The sequence below is a fragment of the Helicoverpa armigera genome, chromosome 13 (genome assembly GCF_030705265.1).
Source record: "Helicoverpa armigera isolate CAAS_96S chromosome 13, ASM3070526v1, whole genome shotgun sequence".
Taxonomy (NCBI): Eukaryota; Metazoa; Arthropoda; class Insecta; order Lepidoptera; family Noctuidae; genus Helicoverpa; species Helicoverpa armigera.
The window spans coordinates 1022837-1043466 of NC_087132.1; the positions used below are offsets into that span (position 1 = coordinate 1022837).

The 20630-nt window shown below is 35.3% G+C and overlaps 2 protein-coding genes across 2 annotated transcripts; both read left to right on the plus strand.

Moving 5' to 3' along the window:
• The first annotated feature begins 511 nt into the window (after positions 1-511).
• Positions 512-2776, plus strand: LOC110373966 (ELAV-like protein 1). Its single transcript, XM_021331470.3, has one exon. The coding sequence runs from the start codon at positions 922-924 to the stop codon at positions 2002-2004; it is 1083 nt and encodes a 360-aa protein (XP_021187145.1). The 5' UTR covers positions 512-921; the 3' UTR covers positions 2005-2776.
• A 4470-nt stretch (positions 2777-7246) lies between these two features.
• LOC110373970 (GRIP and coiled-coil domain-containing protein 1) lies at positions 7247-14836 on the plus strand. The gene is made up of 12 exons (XM_064037600.1): positions 7247-7577; positions 8703-8804; positions 9169-9284; positions 10237-10382; positions 10577-10659; positions 11038-11210; positions 11680-11896; positions 12218-12603; positions 13175-13378; positions 13739-13848; positions 13991-14068; positions 14520-14836. The coding sequence occupies exons 1-12, from the start codon at positions 7493-7495 to the stop codon at positions 14689-14691; spliced, it is 1872 nt and encodes a 623-aa protein (XP_063893670.1). The 5' UTR covers positions 7247-7492; the 3' UTR covers positions 14692-14836.
• Positions 14837-20630: the final 5794 nt, after the last annotated feature.

Genomic DNA, 20630 nt, shown 5'->3' on the forward strand with positions numbered 1-20630 from the left:
GTCAATAAATTCTACCCAAGCATTGGGATCTCATATCGTACTCTTGTTTAAAATTATAAGAAACAAGAACTATTAGATTCACAGTATAAATATAATTATTTATTAATTGTCCTCTTATAAAAAAATCGTACTCCTGATTTGGTATATACTGTAAATAAGAAATGAGATAATTTGAACTTGGTAGAGTCATCGCTTGTGTCTCTACAAATGATCATCATTGTACCCATATTCTCAAAAAAATAAGTTTTGAGTTTTGAGTCAATATCGTAAATGCGTTTATTTTTACATTTATTTAGTCAAAAAAAAATCAGTATAGCAAAGATATTATATTTAAAAAGGCATAAGAAGTATATTTAAAAATAGGTCACCAATGTAAACTCTATTTGTTACTGTTATTATTTTAAGTTTAAAATTACGTTTTTATATCGCTATTTTCATTATTATATTCAAAGTGAAAGTAGTATTTTTGAAGTAGGGGAAAATGCGTTCAAAATAGGAAAGGGGCCGCTTAGGTAGTGCGATTCACATTCTGGCAACATTTTAAAAAGAAAGTGAAGTGAAAGAAATGAATTTACGAGAATAGGTCGCAAGTCGCATAGATTTTTGGTTGATTTCCTTTTCACTTTTCTTTCGTATTCTCCATAAGATCTAATAAACTAGAGCTTATTTGTGTTCCTCGTTATATTTTGATTCAACGGACTCGGCGCCGTACCACCTAAAACAGGATAAGTACTAAAGTGAACAGCATCTTATTGATTTTCTTCCCTTGCATATGCTTTCAACCAACGCGAAGTGGTGTTGTTATAACTACTAGCGAAGAACGTGGATCTATGTTTTAAGACACCCGTTTTATATTTTTTGTAATAGTCACAGATCCTGTGACATTTCACCTAATTTGGTGTAAACATAGAAATAGGAAAAATGATGGCAAATACGCTCGACAGCGTAAACGCGAACCAGCCCACGCAAAATGGTAGCAAGGTCCAACCTTGTAATAATGAGTCAAAGACCAACCTTATTATTAACTATCTGCCGCAAACGATGACCCAGGAGGAGATTAGATCATTGTTCTCGAGTGTCGGCGAAGTAGAAAGTTGCAAGCTTATTAGAGACAAAGTGACAGTATTTCCCGACCACATTCTGAACGGGCAGAGTTTGGGGTACGCGTTCGTGAACTACCACAAGGCAGAGGACGCCGAGAAGGCAGTCAACACGCTCAATGGCTTGAGGCTGCAGAACAAGATCATAAAGGTATCGTACGCCCGCCCCAGTTCCGACGCGATTAAAGGCGCCAATCTTTACGTGTCGGGCTTGCCGAAGCACATGACGCAGCAAGAATTGGAGAAGCTCTTCAGTCCGTACGGAACCATCATCAGCTCGCGCATACTTCATGAGAATGTGAATGTCGGCCATCTACTGCAAGTGGGTGGCGACGAGCCGACCATCGTCGGGCCTTCGAGGGGCGTCGCTTTCATCCGCTACGACCAGAGACACGAGGCCGAGAACGCAATACGTGAGTTGAATGGCACAATACCTCCAGGTGGTACGGGCCCCATTACGGTCAAGTGTGCCAACAACCCAAGCAACCAGAACAAGGCACTCGCCCCATTGGCAGCATACCTCGCGCCTGCTGCTGCTCGCCGCTTCGTTGGTCCTGCTGGTAAGGCTCTGTTGGCTATCAACAAAGGTCTTCAAAGATTTTCTCCTTTGGCCGACCCGCTCATACAGGGTAATGCCATTGGCGGCTCAGGTTGGTGCATCTTCGTGTATAACATTGGAGCTGATACTGAAGAGAGTGTACTATGGCAGCTCTTTGGCCCATTTGGTGCCGTCCAGAGTGTTAAAATTATTAGAGATCCCACAACCAACAAATGCAAGGGCTATGGTTTTGTCACCATGACTAATTATGATGAGGCTGTTGTTGCCATCCAATCCTTGAATGGATACTCGCTAAACGGCCAGGTACTCCAGGTCAGCTTCAAAACGAACAAGAGTAAATCTTAAATGATCCAGATTCTAGTCAATAAATTGTAGCTAATGCAAAAATGTTGATCATTACTTTGTCATGGTTTGAAGTTTGACTAATAGTACTGAACGAAATACGGAATAAATGTGATTCAAATCATGACATGATGTCAGTTTTGAACCGATGTTCATACATTATAAGTACAAAATAAAATCATCACAATAATATCTAGAAAAATTTCTAAATGACTGACATTATACACCAAGTATGTACTAAATTGACCTAATTTTAATTTATGAAGTCCATGAAATACCTGTCTAGTGAAATACCTGATGATATGTCCTAAGATAATAAAGTTAGTAACAAGTGATGCAGTACTAAGTGGGATAAACTTGCTGTAATATTTAAATGGCTTACCTGACTATCTGAGTTGTAAATCAGATGGAGTCAGTAGCTTAGACAACTATGAAGTAAATTATAATTAACTGCATACTTTTTTCTAACTCAGTGTTTATGTATTAACTTATGTCCATTGATATAAAAGTCTTTTTTTTAAGACTAACCCGTAGAGTTCTGGTATTATAATAGGATAATGATGCCAACAAGATTCTAATATTAACAGTAATTCAGGCAATAATAATGATATGTTTAACGATTGACAGTGCAATATTAAACTTTTTTTACTGTAAGTAAAAAATAAAAAAAAATATTTTATTATAATATGTATATTGAAATGCTGTGCAATTTTTATTGTACCAACAACTAATATTATTTTCTTTTGAAAAATAGTTGCAATAATAACATAGTATATGTAAACAAAATGTTCATTGTATAATTATTACCAAAGAGGTCAGAAATGCATTGACTGATATATAAAATGATGTTTGTAAGTGAAACTTTGACTTAAAACTATACTTCCATTCATGTTGATAAAATAAGGATGGCCCCATTATTATAATAATATTGGATAATAATATAATTCTGGAGCTTGAATTGTGCACAAAGTCATAAGTAAGGTGGATACATTTTATAGAACAATTATAATTAGGATCATAAATATTATTTATTTTGTATTATTTGATTCCATTCATAAATTCTACTTGAAATCTGACAAGAAAATCTCGATTGAAATTATGTATAAGGACCATGACATTACAACTAAATTAGTTATTGATCAACATTTTATTATGACTTGGATACCTTCATGTATCACATTGGGCACATAATTATTATAGTGATTGTATAATATGGTGAAAGTCAAATTGATAATTATTTATTGGGAAATTTTCATGTGCATTTCTTATTGAAATTTTAAACTTCAATGCAATTTTCTATAAAGAAAGTTTGCATACACTTGCACAAAGCAAAATCCATGACGTTTGACTTTCACATCATGATATTGTCTCTCTAATTTGATTGTATAATCATCACTATTTATTATTAAATTTAAGTAACTTAAAATTCATTGTAAACATAATTTATTGTCATAATCGTAATAGAAATTATAGATTTCATTTTGATGTTTATATTAATATATTGAATGTAGTGTAAGGGCCGCCGTACACGGACTGCTCGAGCAGTTAGCGGCTGAGTGAAATACACGGACCGCTCGAGCGGTCGGCGTCGACTGCTTGAGCTGTCGGTTGTTGACTGCTCGAGCTACGACCCAACAGCTCGAGCAGTCAAATGAGAAAACAGACGCCGCGAGGCCGCAAAGGGCGGGGGGGAGAGGGAAGTCGGAGAGCTGTCGACTGCTCTAGCGCAGTCAACGGCTCGAGCAGTCGGTGTATGCCTCGCAACCGCTCGCGAGCGGTCGACGGCACGATGGAATTTCATCATGCAGTTGACGGCTTGAAGCGGTCACGACTGCTCGAGCAGTCGTGTGTACGGCAGCGAATGAATGACTATAGTTCACTGCGCGGTCGCGGCTTTAAGCAGTCGGTCTCAACTGCTTGAAGCAGTCCGTGTACGGCGGCTCTAAGTTCAAAATTAGTTGGGTAATCTACTCAGTACTATACCTTATCCAACTGTTTGTATCATTTCTGATATTCATTATAGTAATTTCTGTAATAGTTAAATTATTGATAGACAAATGCATATCATAATTAAAGTGGTATAAAATCCGAGGCGAGATATTCACAGACACATTGATGGGCTTGTATAATGCATTTTGATTAAGTATTTTCTTTAATTTCTATGTTAAGGATAAATGTTTCATTAATATTAATTATTTATTTAAAGTACTTAAAATACGCGAAACTAGTCAGTTATAATTTTGCGCAACATTTAAATCTTTAAGTAATCTTATACTTAAGTATTTAAAGAAAACTGTGTTCTCTAATTTAAAATGTAGATTAGGATTTTGGTTTAAAATTATGTTGGTGTGGTGTTTGGTTTAATATAAGTAATATACCCATATAAAGCACACAATACATAAAAATACTAAATGGTGTGTATCAAAACTAGTCAAAGGTAGATGTACCTCTGAGTTATATTGCTATGATGTGGATGTGCTGTACTTGTGCGCGATTGTACTCGCCAACTCGCAGAGTGGCAATTAGAAGCCTCTAACTTTTAATTGAAGATAAATTAGAAAGGGTTGATATGGAGTTGAAATTCGGCTGGAAGGAAATGGCCAAAGTTTATCAAACCCACTTTATTACTTGAATTTTATTGCCGCTTTTGGCTTCCACTGCTAACAGTGCTAACATGCAAACATTCGCGTATCAAATAAGCAAAAATCCATTTTACAATTACTGATAGTCTATGTTGTGTCGTCCCTGAATGGTTAAAACAAATACGCTTGCTTTCTCCACCGAAAATAATACCAGTACACACCTGTCCACTTAAAAGTTTTGTTCAACTTTAGTATTTTGTGTTATAAGTTGTGGTATTTTATTTATTTAGAATAGTTTCTGTTTAATTTATATAAAACTAACATCTTTCTATTTAGTGTTTATTTATCCCACGTTTAATGATTTGGTTTAGTTTTTTTCGTTTGTATTTACTTTGGGCAGGTTTGGGTATTGTAGGGTTTGGCCTAGAATGTAGCTAGAATTATAAGACAGAGTACAAATCGCCGATAATGTATGAAAAAGTGTTTGGCTTACTTACATTTAATTTTTGAAATAATGTCAACGAATGTAATCTGACGTAGGGGATATTGATAGAAATTAAATATTGACCTTAGCAATAATACATATAAATAATGTTTTATTTCAAAATTCTTTAAATCATTCCTTTATCTACAACGAAAGTATTTAATTCCGTAGCATTTCCTCTTTGGGGCTTATCCGTTCCATCGGTTGCGTTGGTCGGATTACGCCATTTGCAAGGGTGATTTTCCAGAGATTTGGGTTATGATAAAACAACATCCACTAAATAAAAATATCGCGTTTTCAAATGTTTTTGTATTTAACTCCGAACAATCTGATACCAATACCATTTATAAATAGAGTATTTGTACGAGAATTGTTGGAAACGACACAATAGACGCCTAATATAAGCCGGGGGTGTACGCACGCATGCATCGATCCAATCTACAGACAGCAAGGCGCCACGCCCGTTTGGCTTAGCTCATAGCCCGCTAACATGAAGCCAAAACTTTAAGTTACAAGTGCCAAATAAAGCCCCTTTTCGATACCTACTAGAGAAATAAATTCGCGTCCTTACAGAGTTGTATAAAAAAAAAACGTGCTCAGATTTTTGGGTGGCGTCCATTGTTCACATCGGACATCTTGAATAGGGGATGCGAACAAAACAAGCTGTGTTTATTTCGCGTCACAGTCGATAATTTGTAACTAGATAGAATATTTATAAATTATATATTAAGGATGGTAGGAAATACTTTCCTCTTGAACCTTATTGAAACCGACAATGCAGCTCTAGGTCTCTGTAGATTCCTAGGCACAATCTAGAACCTACATACCCACATAATGCCTAGATCCGGGTATTCTGGTAATGTGATGAAAGATCGAATGGACTTGAATCTAGGCTTTACATTCACGAATTTAAACCTACCTAAGTATGATAAGTATAAACATTCAGGATACCTAGGCTACATTCAATCAGTCGAAATGTTGGTCAGCTAACTCCTAACAAAAATTATGTGCAACATTCGGACATTACGTTTATAACAACATGAACCAGCATTAATTATAACAAGGGGTGCATGTTACCCCATTTTTAAATCATAGGTCAATGACCTCCCCAGAAGGATACGATACGAATAAACATTGCATCAATAGCGCCTACTATTATTCTTATAGCAACAATGTGTTTGCTGGGATTCGCAAAATGGTAGCCGCATCTGGATTTTGTTTAGGGGCACTTGGGGTAAGATTGAATGTTGCTTTACTCGAGAGCAATGTTTGACTGTATTCTTTTTGTACCAAAGTTATACTTATTAATTTAAATACAGATCGCATCAGTCGTCTCGATAGTTAAACGCGTCTTGAGTATATTTTTAGCGTCAAACGCGTAACGTAATGATGAGGTTATCGCAAAGTTTCTAGCAAACAACACATTTTCGCTTTCGTTTATAGGTACCTACTGTAAATAAAATATCTGATTTTTATTTTAATGTAGGGATAGGGACGTCATGTATATAATAAAAATTTGCGAGCATTTTAATTTATAGTAGGTACCACGTGGAGTGGTGGGGGTGTTCAGTGAAAAAAATGTTTCTGTCTTTTGTTGCCATATTTGAATGTGTTGCGAGATGGTTTTTAGGTTTTATTCTTTAACTTTTTTAAGTCATTAAAAATGACTAAACCACCATCTCTTGGAAAACTCGATGTCACATTAGATTACAATTAATTACTTAATGATGATATTATTTGTGGCGCTTCGGAACATTGACACCATTTTGCAGTTTAGTCAGGTAGTGGAGCCAAGCGAGGCAATGAGCCACATGCCTAAACTGAATAGGGTGCTTTGAACTTAGTTGCAAGCCACCAATGAGTTTCGCAAATCTATTCTTACATATTAGTAATCTCTCCCTACAGTCCCTACGCAGAGAGGCTTTTGACGATGCGAGAACCACGCGTGACCATTGCGACAGTAGTCACAGCATGGGAAGGTATATTAATATGTAGCTTTTGGGAGTTACTTCTCTACAGTAAAAAATTGGTAAAATCACCTGCAATTTTCTGTTTCTGTTAATGTTATCGTCTATATGGGAAAAATATAATCTCACTTCATTTGACGCTGACGCTGTCACTTTAAGTCATTTCACATTAATCCATTCATTCTTATGTACTTTAATTTCATTCATGAGAAAGAAACGTCGAAAGTCGAAACGCTAAACAGATGGAAAAAACTTGGAAAATATTAACAACAACATTGAATACGGCTTCCCAAGATAAATTATAACAAGTGTGGGCAAATCTATAAACGTGTGGCGTGAATAAATTGTATCAAGATACCAAAAATATTATTGTATTGAGTGTTGAGTGCGAAATTATTTGTGGCTCTACGTGAGACCGTGTGAAACAAATTGGTTTTTATATTACACAAGAGTAAAACATGGAATCTTTATCGAAGCAGGAATTGATATCGACCATTACTAAACAAGCTGATCAAATCAAGCGTTATGAAGGACGTTTGAGAGGTAAGCGGTAAAACTTTGAAGTAATTTCGAAACATATGTTTTACGACAAAAACATTATTACTCTGAAGGCTACAAAACACTGGGCTGCATTGCACGCTTTAGTTTATTATTGTTTTATCAATATTAAATGGCCTTTGTAAACGCAGCGAATGCATAAAATTATATGTTTCAAAGAAACTCAAGGCTATAAATACTTACATTGAATTCACACTTACGCAAATATTAGACACTAGCTGGTGCCCGCGACTTCGTCTGCACAGGTTTAGTATTTCGAACAATATGTTTACAAATTGTAGCCTATGTGTTATTCTGATGTATAAGCTATATTATTGTAAAGTTTCATTAAAATCCATTCAGTAGTTTTTGCGTGAAAGAGTAACAAACATCCATACATCCATACATACAAACTTTCGCGTTTATAATATTAGTAGGATTGAAATAAAACTACTTTTACGGATTTTGTAGCGGTTATACAATTAATATTATTTAATCCGGACGTTTCGGATCCTTTACAGCATCCATGGCCACGAGCAAGCTAAGGTGAGGGTTGTCTTGATATTTTAGTTACACACAGTTACCCTACATTTTGTTGATTATTATTGACAATCCAATTCACGCAAAACGAGTTAATTGTATCGTTGGGTCTAGCAGTTTTTGGCTTGGATTTGGATTTAATAGTGCCTATGATGGGGTTCCAAGCAGGTGTTTCCTTCCAGCTATCTTCTCTATTGAAATTTGGATGTGTTTTAATTTCAACAGGAATCAGTTTTCTTTTGCAAGGGTTTATCAAATCTGATATAATGCTCTTGTCAAGTGTGTGTTCACAAACTGCGGACTTTGACATTTTCAATGTGTTCTTTTACGCGAGTCCCTATACTTCTTTTAGTTCTTACTTGCTTAGCTGTTAAAGACTGCATCAGGATTGTGTCTAAGAAACTAGCAGAGAATGCCCCAGACCGAAATGTCCTGATTAAATAATATTAATAAAACTGCAATAAAATCCATAAAAGTAATTTTATTTCAAAACTTACATTGGATACATTTCTGCCGTGTTTTGTTCTACTCCTCAAATTATTACGATCTGAAAACACTTGAGCTTATTTAAATGCATAATTTTCATTACAGATGTGGTTGCTGCATATAAAGGTCTCATCAAAGAGAAGGAAGCCTTGGAGATCAGTTTAAAAGCCTTGAATAAAACTGAAAGTCCTGTTGAGGGGGGAGGTGGTAAGTTACTTCATGCATTGCTATTTCTTCACAGAGTTGCATAGGTAATAAATTAGTCTAGCCCCTAAAAAAGTTATGAAAAGGACACCAACCTGTGCACTCAAAGACATTTTAATGGTTACTTTAGCCATTCCTTAGGGAAAACGTAGGAAATTCTTTTAATGAACTTGTATTAATTGTATAAGCTATGTACGTATAATGTCTGCCTTTGATATAGACTAGATCCATAGTAAACTGATACTCAGATGCAACCAGTAAGACTGAGAGTCAACTTTAAGAAACTAGAGAAAAGGCTAGGCACATGGTTGCTAGGTTTCTTTTACTGAATGATTTCTAGAAATAAAACAGTTAGTGCTACTTTCAGAAGAAAGCCGAGATGAGTCGGTGGCTGCTCTTATGCTGTCCCTCTCCACTTTGACAGCTGAGAAGTCACGAATGGAAGAGGCATTCCAAGCTGACAAGAAACTTACAAGAGATAAGGTATTTTCTAAATAGAAGTTACAATTATGACCTGTTCTCTTTTTTTGTTAGCATAAAAAATTTAATTATGTGTTTGTACCATTAAATATTCAAAGAACATAGGCAAATTTTATTTTACTACAGAAAACTGCTATTTTTACATACTAGCTTCCGCTCGCGTCTTCGCCCGCGTGGTGTGTTGATGAAAAGTAGCCTATGTATGTGTTAATCCAGGGTATCACCTATCTACATACCAAATTTCAGCCATATTAGCGTGAAAGAATAACAAACATACATCCATACATTCTCACAAACTTTCACATTTATACCTCTAATATTAGTAGGATATAAAAGTTAATAAGATACTTGATACTGATGTTACTGATGTTCATTTACTTACTATTTTTATAAAGGTGTGATTCATTACAATGAGTTATGTGATTCAATGATGTGTTAATTTTAACAATGTAATGTTTATCTGAATACAATTATTTGGTTAAGATTGTTTGATAATAATCAAGATTTATTATCTTGTTAATGCAATACAAGCATTTTTAAAATAACTTTACTGAGAAATAACTGAGTTAATATCATATTCATGTTCTTTCATATGTAATGATATGATATCATCACATAACATCCAAATAATAAACAGTCTATAGGTTTCAATAAATGGGCTAGTTAACACTGAAAGAATTGGGATAAACTCATTCAAACTTACTACTTCTACTTCAACTTTATAATATTAGTATAGATTTTATAGTTTTAGATAAATCCTTCATTTGAACATCTTTGTCATTACGGGTAGTCAAAAGCCAGATAGTCTGTCCAAAATATGTAAAGCATTGTTACTCAGCTGCATCGTATTACACTGGAAGCCGACTTCAATGTAGTTTGACTAGTTGGAAAAATTTAGACAGATGATTCAGTTTAATTTTGACAGATTTTAAATAGATGTGTTTTTTTTCTCCAGTATGAAAATCAGATAGCCGCTATGAGAGAAGAAACTAGAACATTGGTACAGCAGCATATAGCTGAGGTGAACAACTTGAAGGCCAAGGTAGCATATGAGATACAGGAGAGGGAGAAGGAGAGAGCTGATCATCAGGCTATGATGAAGTAAGTTAGTCTATTTATTTTGTCTAGTTATTAAATACTACTAGTGATAATCTTTTTTATCTGAGTCTAGAACACTATATTACTATCAAATCTTTGCCTGTTGTATTATTAAATCTTGAGTAAAATATACTAATTATACTTCGAGTTATTTTTATTCTGAATATTTTATGAATGTCTCATTTTGTCCTTTCTAGAGAACTGCATCTGAAATTGAATAGTGAGAGAAAAACAAAAGAGAAGCTAGAAGATAAAGTTGTGCACTCCAGTGAAGCTCAAGGTATATATTTTATTATCAGTCATTATGATGCTAGCTTCCGACGGTGGTCCTGAGGGAATTTTCTGGTATACAGGAATGAATTTTATTAAGTGCAAAAAAAAAAAATTGGTGGTCCAGAATCATTAACAGAACATAATAATCTGTATCATCAGTATTATTTTTCATTTTTTTATCCACCATGTAAAACTTATTTAACTATGAGTTGACTAAGTTTTTGTACTGAATAAAATTCATTCCTGTATTAGCAATCAGGAACTTACTGCCAAGCTTAAAATCCACTCTTGTTAGTTTTGCAAGAAAGAGTGTCATCAAATATTCCCTGAGGTGATTCCGTCGAAGGCTGGTAACATTTGTTTAATCACTATTTTTACCTTCCAGCATCTACAGCGGAACTAGAGAAGCGTGTCCGCGACCTGAGCAACTCCCTTGCAGCCGCTGAGCGGCGCCTGCAGCGAGCTGAAGGCCGGGGGAGCGAGACGCCCGCCATGCTGGTGCGCCTGCAGCAGAAACTAGCGCTACTGTCACAGTCACACTGCGTCGCTATACGAGAGGTATGCACTAAGCTAAATAGGACAGAGCAGATACAGAAGCCTGCCGAGCAATACTACACAACAAAAAGCCAGCCATCACCATCATCCTCCAAGCCTTTTTCCCAACTTTGTTGGGGCCGGCTTCCAGTCAAACCGGATGTAGCTGAGTACCGCTTTACAAGAAGCAACTGCCCTGCCTAACCTCCTGAACCTATTTACCCTGGGAACCCAATACCCCTCGGTTAGACTGGTGTCAGACTTACTGCCAGCCAAACATGTGCAAATCAGCCACGGGAGATGGATGCAGGAATATTCATGTCTGTAGCCAGCTGAACACCGGATCCAGATCCAAAAATATCATTCATGTGACTATAACTCGGTATCGACACAACTTCTGGCACGCGTGTTTAGGTGTCTACTCATTCTCACCACCACCAAATATTTTTTTTACTTTACACCACCAAATATTAATAAAAACTGCCCTTTCCAGGAGCAAATAAAAGCGAAACGCGCAGAAGAGTCAGCTCGCAAGATATGTGCCCGACAAGAGGAACGGGTCGCCCTTCTAGAGAGTAAAATAGCAGAACTATCAGAGACGGTGGGACAGTATGACCTGAGACGCCGGCGGGACCAGCAACTCATACAACAGCTTAAAGATAACGTTAACGGCAAGATCTTGGAGAAAATCGCTGCTAATAAGGACTTTGGTGAGATTTAGGTTTTGTACTACATATGTATACTATAATAATATGACACTGCAATAACACAACACTCGCTGAGAAAATTTCTATGGGTTTAAAAACACGTGACGTAAGATTGTAGAATTACATTTGCGAAACTACACTTCCTATAAGTGATAAAAATATGAAACTAATGACTAGGACATTTAAATAATTGAAGCAGTTAGAAAGTGTTCAAGACATTTCTGTGCCCGATTTGTCGAATTGTAGAGTATTACTTAATAAATAAAAGCTTGGAAGATACATATAAATTAATTACATTTTTTTTTACTTCAGAAGAAGCAGCAGAAACGACATCTAAGAGCGAGACTGACAACGAAAAGCTAGCCGACAGCGAATACCTACAAACGCTCATAGACAAAATACACATTTTGAAAAAAGAACTCATCGCAGAAAACGACAAACTCGGCAGTCCCATAGACATTTCCACAGTTTTTAAAGTCCAAGGCTATGAAAATGTGCATTTGAAATGCAAAGAGGAGTATGAAAGCTTGAAGGTTGAATTTGATTTGTATAAACAGCAAATGAAAGTAAGAGATGCAGGGAGTGAGACTGATGATGTAGGGGAGTTGAAGGGGGAAATAGCTCTTCTGAAGGAAAAAGTGGAGACTTACAAAATATTGCTGGATGAAGAGAAACAGGATAAGTTGGATACTTTGAAGTTATATGAAGAGGTATGTAATGAAATTATATTTTTATCATTGGTTTCGGGCAACAGATAAAAGAAGGGTTGGAAAGTTTCCTGGGTTATGATTTACTCTATAATATTTAACTTTATTTGAATCGCATCTGCTTTTGGAGGGAATGTATTAAAAAAATAACAAAATTCAGTGCTTTCATTCAACCTTTAATTAAAAACAATTTGTAAATGGTGAAAGTGATTGACCTACTTTCTTGACGCATGGAAGAGAAATTGGACAGTTTGACTGGTCACGTGTTAGACATAGTTATTTGCAATATCAATTATTAGGAATGGTAATAGGTAATGGTAATGTACTGATCGTAGTCAGAAAACGGTCATTATGACGCTTATTTATTGCCTGCATAAAATACAACAAGAAGGCTATTAAAAGTAATTTTGTTTGTAAATTGCTTATGTATAAGTCATTACAGCCTAGACACCTAAAATTATAAATATCAACATTAATGAAGCTAAACGCTGCTAAAACGCGACTTAACTGTAAAACATTAAAACAGCTTTATTTTTCTAAGATAAATAAAAAGTCTTACTTATTTTAATTCCAGAAATTAAAAAACGAGCAAGACTACCAGAAGGAAATAGTCTCCGACTTGAAGACCCGCATCCTCAGCTTGGAGAAGCAAGTGCAGACACAACGTGACCGCTACGCCGCATTACTGGATGAGACAGATAACTATATTAGAGCAAGGAATGAGCGGTCGCGGAGAGTTAGCGCTGAAGATACGCATTTTAAAGATGGGATGCTTACGGTATGTTGGTGTTATTATTTATAAGGAAGTATCAGATACTCGGGGTTTCGCCGGGGGAACTACATCCCGCACCAGGATAAAATATGCCCTATGTTACACGGGGATAGCTTCTGAACAGTGAAAAGATTTTTCAAATCAGTTCAGTAGTTTTGGACCTTTTAGAGTATCAACAAAAAATATATTTTTTGACATCTGTACTTTTTCTTAAGTGTTCTACAAATGTTATTATTTAACATCAAAGACGATTCGGGAAAACTTTGTGGATTCCAGACATATTACCGTCGACCATGACTTATTTATCAGTTTTTGGGAAACAGTGTCAATAATTATTAGACTAAAATGTGAATGATAATGTTTCAGGACGTGTCAGCACCGCCGCATATGTTACACTATGCGCACGAGTTAGCTCGGAAGGATCTCGACATATCGCAACTCAGGAAAGAAAAGCATATTATGGAGGGACAATTCAGGTAAACCAGTTAATTTATCAGGATAAAAAGTAACCAAAATCTATATTTTTATCTATATTCAGAGTAGAAATCTTTTTTAATCAAACAAATTCTATCAAAATTGTACTGACACTGCGTTAATTGTTCTTGCTTCAATTTACAGAGACTGTCAACGTGAAGCTACTATTGAAAAAGAGCGCTTCAAGGAAGTAATAAGGACATTGAAAGAGGAAATTGACAGGTAATTTTTTAGTTTTTTGTCATCGCAACGTTATAATGCATTGCGCCATACCTGCGTTGCGTTGACGCTTCGACACCCTTTCTTACATATGTTAATTCGGTTTAGGGCTGATTTTTCAATCGCCAGATAACTTTTATCTGAGGAATATTTTTAACGTTTTGACAGCTTTTGTATGGAAAATATGCCTAACCGCCATATTTATTCTTCAGATAGAGGTTAACTGATGATTGAAAAATCAGCCCTTACTCGTATAGTAATCTGTCATACTGTTATATGGTCCACTACTTATTATACTTACTCCACTACGAAGTTACCGGAGTTTTTAATACCACCCGTATATACTCTATATTATAACCAAAATTCAAATATTATTGCAAAACTACACCAACCATTTATTTTCAACACCAATCATTTTTTTGGAGGTAATCATTGATTTTCCATAACTTTACAGGTTACGTCGCATCCAATCCCGAGAAGGTGCAAATCTAGAATACCTAAAAAACGTAGTGATGGCATACCTAATGTCGACCGACTACGCCGGCAGAAAACACATGTTGAACGCAATAGCAGCCGTCCTGCACTTCACTACGACGGAGAAAAATATGGTCTCAAACAATCTATGAGGTTTCGAGCATTTTTTGTTGAAGTTTATGTGCGCTAATTTCGTTAAAGTTCATCCGGAACGCAGTTATTTGTAGATTTGCGTTTGAAGATTATTTATGTGTGCTATGTTATGGTATATCATAGTTATTTTCTCGACGGTAAAGTTTGGAAATGTTACAGAGTAAAAGATGTTACATAGAAAAGGAGTGCATTTTTTTGGTCTAAATTGTTATTTAATTGTCATTGTGAAGACGCGATAATCTTTCATAGACACTGCGATGTGAATGTATTATGGACTGTAAGAAAGGGTGTGATCTCTCTAAAAAGGTTCTTGTTGTTTGATGAGGGCTCTTGGGAATTTTGAAAATAATTTAGATGAGGCGCTACTGGAATAAACACAAAAAATATTGTCTTATTGCTAAAGAAGCTATTATTTTTATTCACTTTATTTTTAATAATAATGATTTTATAGCCTGTAGATATATTTTGTGAATTTTTCGCGAGTGCAACTCGTACTTAGCATTCTCTCATTCGATTGTTTGCACTATAGAAGCTATTTTTTCCTAAATATGATTTGTTGTAACTAAAATCTATAAATACAAATAATTTACAAAACTATACATATTAAAGTAATATTAAGTACGAATTAGAGTGGTAAACTTGTGGTAGAAGGTAAACTTCTCTAACATACAAAGTGAATTAAAACAATTGTAGTATATTTTTCTAACATATTTATTATAGCAGTATTATTTACAACATCTTCCACAAATTCGTAATTATATCACACCTTATAATTAATAAATACATAATATGAAAAGGTATTTATTAAATTAAAAATATAAAGTCTAACTAAACTATATGACGATTTAAACTATATATGTATATGACTAAACTATTTATATTATTATTTAAATTATATGTATGACTAAACTATTTGTACAATACAAAGCAAATTTTATTTCTCTTACTGACTGCAAAGAGGAATGTAAGATTTCATGGTGAAAACATCAACACAAAGTAAGCTGTTTTTGCACTACTATGTACTATATAATATTTATAGCTAGATATCATAAATGTATTGTTAATATTTTGGCAATTATGCTAACAAAAGTATAACACACTGTTTGAAAATACATGTCGGTAGATATTGGCACGTTAACTGTGATAAATTTAAGGCCCGAACTCACCCACAGCACGCCATTGAACGGCGAAGTAATTTATATTTATTAGGTTATCAAATTATCTAAAGTATCTCTTAAAATTCTGCTGGAAGCCGACCCCAGCATAGATGGGAAAAGGCTCAGGAGATGATGATCTTTTTAAATTCTAAAGGTCAAAATCACATCACAAATCTTTATATACGTTTAATAATTGTATTGAGTGAGATCCGTGCTGTATGTTTGAATTTCACACAAACAAGTTACATAGAATGTAGTATATCAAATACAATATGTCTTTCTACAAGAGTTTGGGATAAGATAATCATGTAATATTATATTAAAATAGGGTTCATGTAAACACGCTAACATTCCTGTTGTCTATTTGTAATAAATAAAGTTTATAAATATCTAGAAAAGATGTTGTTTTATTTGATTTTTACATGTTATTATTATATGACAGTTTGTTACAGGTTGAAGCCAGATTGTTGATTTAAGCTGGATTTCTATAAACTGTTTCTCCATCATCATCATCTCCCAAGCCCCGACTAAATTGGGGTTGACTTCCAGTCAAGTCTGATGCAGGTGAGTACCAGTGTTTTTTTTATATAAGCAACGGAATGCTTAAAACATGGGGACGCCACCTACAATTGAATAGCTTACCACATGGCGAATATTCGGGATAGATGGCCCTAGCCAGACATGATTTTGCAAAAAGTACCGATTACAATTAATAGATGGCGCTTAAACAATTTTATTACCAGATAACTTTTAGTATAGTAATCTGTGATACAACTTTTCTTGGATATGGTTTCTTATGTATTCCTAATTAATTAATCTACGTTGTAAATATGTAACTACGTGTGGTAACACTATTAAAACCTATGATATATAGCTTGTTTAAAACTTTGCCTCTCAAGCTAGATACTAATGTGGGTATTTCAACTACTGTTACTCTACCCACGTTGTGAGCCTACTGAATACAGACACCTCATGTTTTACGACAGTACTTAGCTATCAGACCAATCACTTGAAAATTCCCGAAGGCATTTCGTTTTGAGATATAGATCCGCTCGGTGCCACTTTGGGTTACGTGAAAATTACAAGTAACTATACTTACCTACCCTACTTATAAAACTTAAACCCACCTAAGTAGTTAATATTGATTTCTCATACTTTCGCGAATATTAGACATTTACATAAAACTACTTTTACAGATTTTATCGCGGTATTAATAATATGTGAAAGTGCGTTTGTGAATTTTGTGCGTGTTTGATACCTTATTACAATAAAACGCTCAAACGATGGAGATGATTTTCAACCCCGAAGACCTGTGTGCGAAACCTAGGAAGTGCCTCTTTTACCCGACTGCCTGATGCAAATGAGGACAATAATGTTTATTAGCCCACGTGTGCAGGTATGTATGTGAGTTTGTAACTTTTTGACACTATTTATACGCGTGTATCAATTTCGATATTAAGTGGTAAGTCTTTTGCTTTGTTGTGACGGCGCGAATGTTGTAAAAAGATAAACATTTTTTTAAATTAAAAATGGCCGATTTTTTACGGCATACATCGAAGCTATAGCGGTAGCGGTAGTTACAAAAGTGTAGATATTTCTAGTTACCTAGGTCCATCTAAACCTAGACGTTAGGCAATGCTGTCAAAAGTAAACCACACAAACATTTCATTTCATTAAAAAGTATTAGAGAACAGAGTGCTCTGTGTAGCGTCTCAGACGATACTGCTCATCCATCATCGCTCTTTTGTAGGTGACATTCAAGTACGGTGGCCATGCTGAACTGAAAATTAAAGAAAATAATTATTATTTGAGAGGCATGAAGAATGTTTAAAGTAACTTGGTAGGTAATTTATTTATTTATTGTAAAATGTTTGATAGAAAAATATACTAATATCCGAATGGAGCACTTCCTTGTTGGGTTGACAATCTCTTAGTTTTATTTTTTCAAAAATGTGTCTTACATTTATTTTACCTTCTTTGAAAGATACCATTTAACGTACGTTTAAGTTACATCATAATTATCCAATTTTTTACTTTGTAAAATACAGTCCAGCAAAACACACATAGGAATTGACGTTTTGGGGTCTGTCTTGTAGCATATATTTTTGGCGATTTTGGGGCCCAGTTTGATTACAGTAATTTTGACTGAATCATGGCCACCCTACAAAACAAGAAGCGTTTTGCGGGCACCGCGCGATTATATCGATTGTCTACCAACTCTTTTGTCCCGCGAACATTTACTAATGGACTTGGCGACTTGATTAATACACTGCTACTTACCCCTTTTGTACTCTAATTAGTTTCTACCTACCAACTTCGGTCCTTTGAGATTTTTAACCGATTTCAAATTGAAGATGTGAATTTACTGTATTTATTTACACGACGATAAGTACCTAAGCGACATATTGCAATTAAACGGCTCCATCACGGTAAGTACCTGCTATCCCTATATTAAGGAACGTGTTTGAAATCGTCATACCCAGTTTTTTTTGGATCAATAAGAAACTAAACTACTTATACTTTAAATCGCCGAATTATATAAAGAAAACACATCACTCCTATTATCCTTCCACCTAGATTTTTTGGACATCTTCGTAAAACATCTTTTGGATGGACCATGGCCCAAAAGGCTGGTATGCGTTTCTCCTTAATGAAATATTGTCTCGTGTGCGAACGAGCTATAGGTAGAGCAACAAGGAAACGTAACCAACTTAAAAACATATATACACAGTGCCGAAATATAGGTGACAACAACAATACAAGTGTGCTTTCTTTCCATAGCATTTGTGACTCTCTTTGTGTTGTTCTACGGATAATCCTTTAGAAGGTCTAGGATTTTCTCACGACGTAGCTCTAAAGCTTACCGTAGCGAAGACACTCAGCCGCGGACACGTTTCACGTTTATAAGGCACTGTCTATGAAGAATTTACAAAAAATAACTAGGCCTGCCAAACGCCAAACAAGTTTTTATAAGTTTTGAAATTTTTATGTTCTTTAAAACACAAAATAAGCGTCCACTAAATTTTTTGCTTATCTAAAACTCAGACTTACGAATTACACTCTCTTTTTCACCCACTCGCCACTCCAATTGCCGCGAATGTACAAGGGCAGGATAAGTTGTCATCTAGATACCTTTACTTCTTAGGTATTTAAAAAAACCTTGATAAGAAATCTTTGATAAAAAAATCTTCTAATAAAATATGATGAATCCATTTCCCTCAGTAAGGCGGTGAGGTATACTCTTCATCCCTAGAGAACGAATCTGTCCAAGCGGCACAAAAATGTATTTTCCGTTCATGATCTCCTTCCTCCGAGCCTTACCTCCCCGTGCACTCTGTTGAGATTTCAAGGAAGTAAACCATTTTAACGTTAGCATTTTATTTTTATAATATTTTATGTTAAGTAGGTACATATTTTTTTAGGTTGAGATATTGCAAGTCTCCGTAGAGCTTTGCTTATCGGAATTCGGATTTTAATGATTTCATGCTATTCAAAATGTAATGTAAGTACTTACATATTAACCAAAGACTGCATGTCTGTTGAGTCAAACTTCGGCGAAGCAAAGTTATTGGACAAGAACTTTAAAATAATGTCTTTATACTTACTCATCTCTCTTCATGTCAGAATTGTGAGCTAAAACCTAGACGTGTAATACAAAACATATACTTCTGTCCGTTAGCTTCTCGCACTTCGAAAAAATTAAAATGCTAATTTGATAAAAATTACATCCATGATTCTAGCCATTAGATACCCTACATTAAACATACAGATTTTTTGATTTACCAAACAACTGTTAGAAAAACATATTTGCAAGGTAATAACTTGGTTTCAAAACCCGAATATTAACCATGAGCTACGTGAAAATTAAACAAAAAATAATTCAAAATTCTCATACAAAGTCGTATGCTTCAGCTAGTATGAAAAACAAATACTATACGACAGCATACAGGGGCGCTTTCCGTCTAGTGCGTGCTCAAGTGTCTCTAATTAAAATTAAACTTTTGTTTAGCTTACAAATTACGTCGGATAGCCGTGTGTTATCCATTTTGTATTTAAAACGAGCGAGATAAAGGTGAAGGGTTTTAATGTCGGTAGTTTTAGTCATTAGTGGCATCCTTTTAGTTTTACTTTCTCCTTTTAGAATGATGGTAAATTGAATGTATTATAAGTATGAGAATAATTTAAAAGGTCTGTGTGGGATCAAAGGTATAACATATTCTCATGCGATGCAATTATTATTCCGTTGCCAATAAGCCGCTGGGATAGAGCGACTCATCAATTGAAAACCCAAGTCAAACTGCTACTAACTTACCCTTTGTGGAAAGCCTCTTGAATCTTCTTCTATAACTAGAAATTCACCCTAAAACCTCAAGTGGATATTGTAAGCGTCACACCTTATAGGAAAAAGTTTACCGTGTTTAAGTCAATCTGAACTCCTCCAAAAAACAAACACACTTACTTAAAACTCCCAAAAAGCCTTCCGATTTGTAAACCACCGCAGCGACCGCTGGCAATCAGTCAATGTAACCACAAAGTGGGTGCATAGTCCCCATCATTTGTCACGGGCCACCTATGACGGTACATTCGGAGCCATTGTAACTTGGCGCAGAACCGGAATACAAAAGCGTCATAATGCGATGTGGGACAGGTAACGAATCTCAGCATTATACCAGATATTTTATACTAATGTTGCTGGAGTTTTTTATTAGGTTCTGATGTAGTTTTTTGTGGGTTATGAAAGTATTTACGGTTTTTGAAGTATAGTGATTGCATCTCGGATA

Coding starts and splice junctions, on each gene's coding strand:
- LOC110373966 (XM_021331470.3), top strand. CDS start 922: ATGATGGCAAATACGCTCGACAGCGTAAACGCGAACCAGCCCACGCAA.
- LOC110373970 (XM_064037600.1), top strand. CDS start 7,493: ATGGAATCTTTATCGAAGCAGGAATTGATATCGACCATTACTAAACAA. Junction 10,660..11,037: donor GCACTCCAGTGAAGCTCAAG/GTATATATTTTA, acceptor TTTACCTTCCAG/CATCTACAGCGGAACTAGAG. Junction 11,897..12,217: donor CGCTGCTAATAAGGACTTTG/GTGAGATTTAGG, acceptor AAGAAGCAGCAG/AAACGACATCTAAGAGCGAG.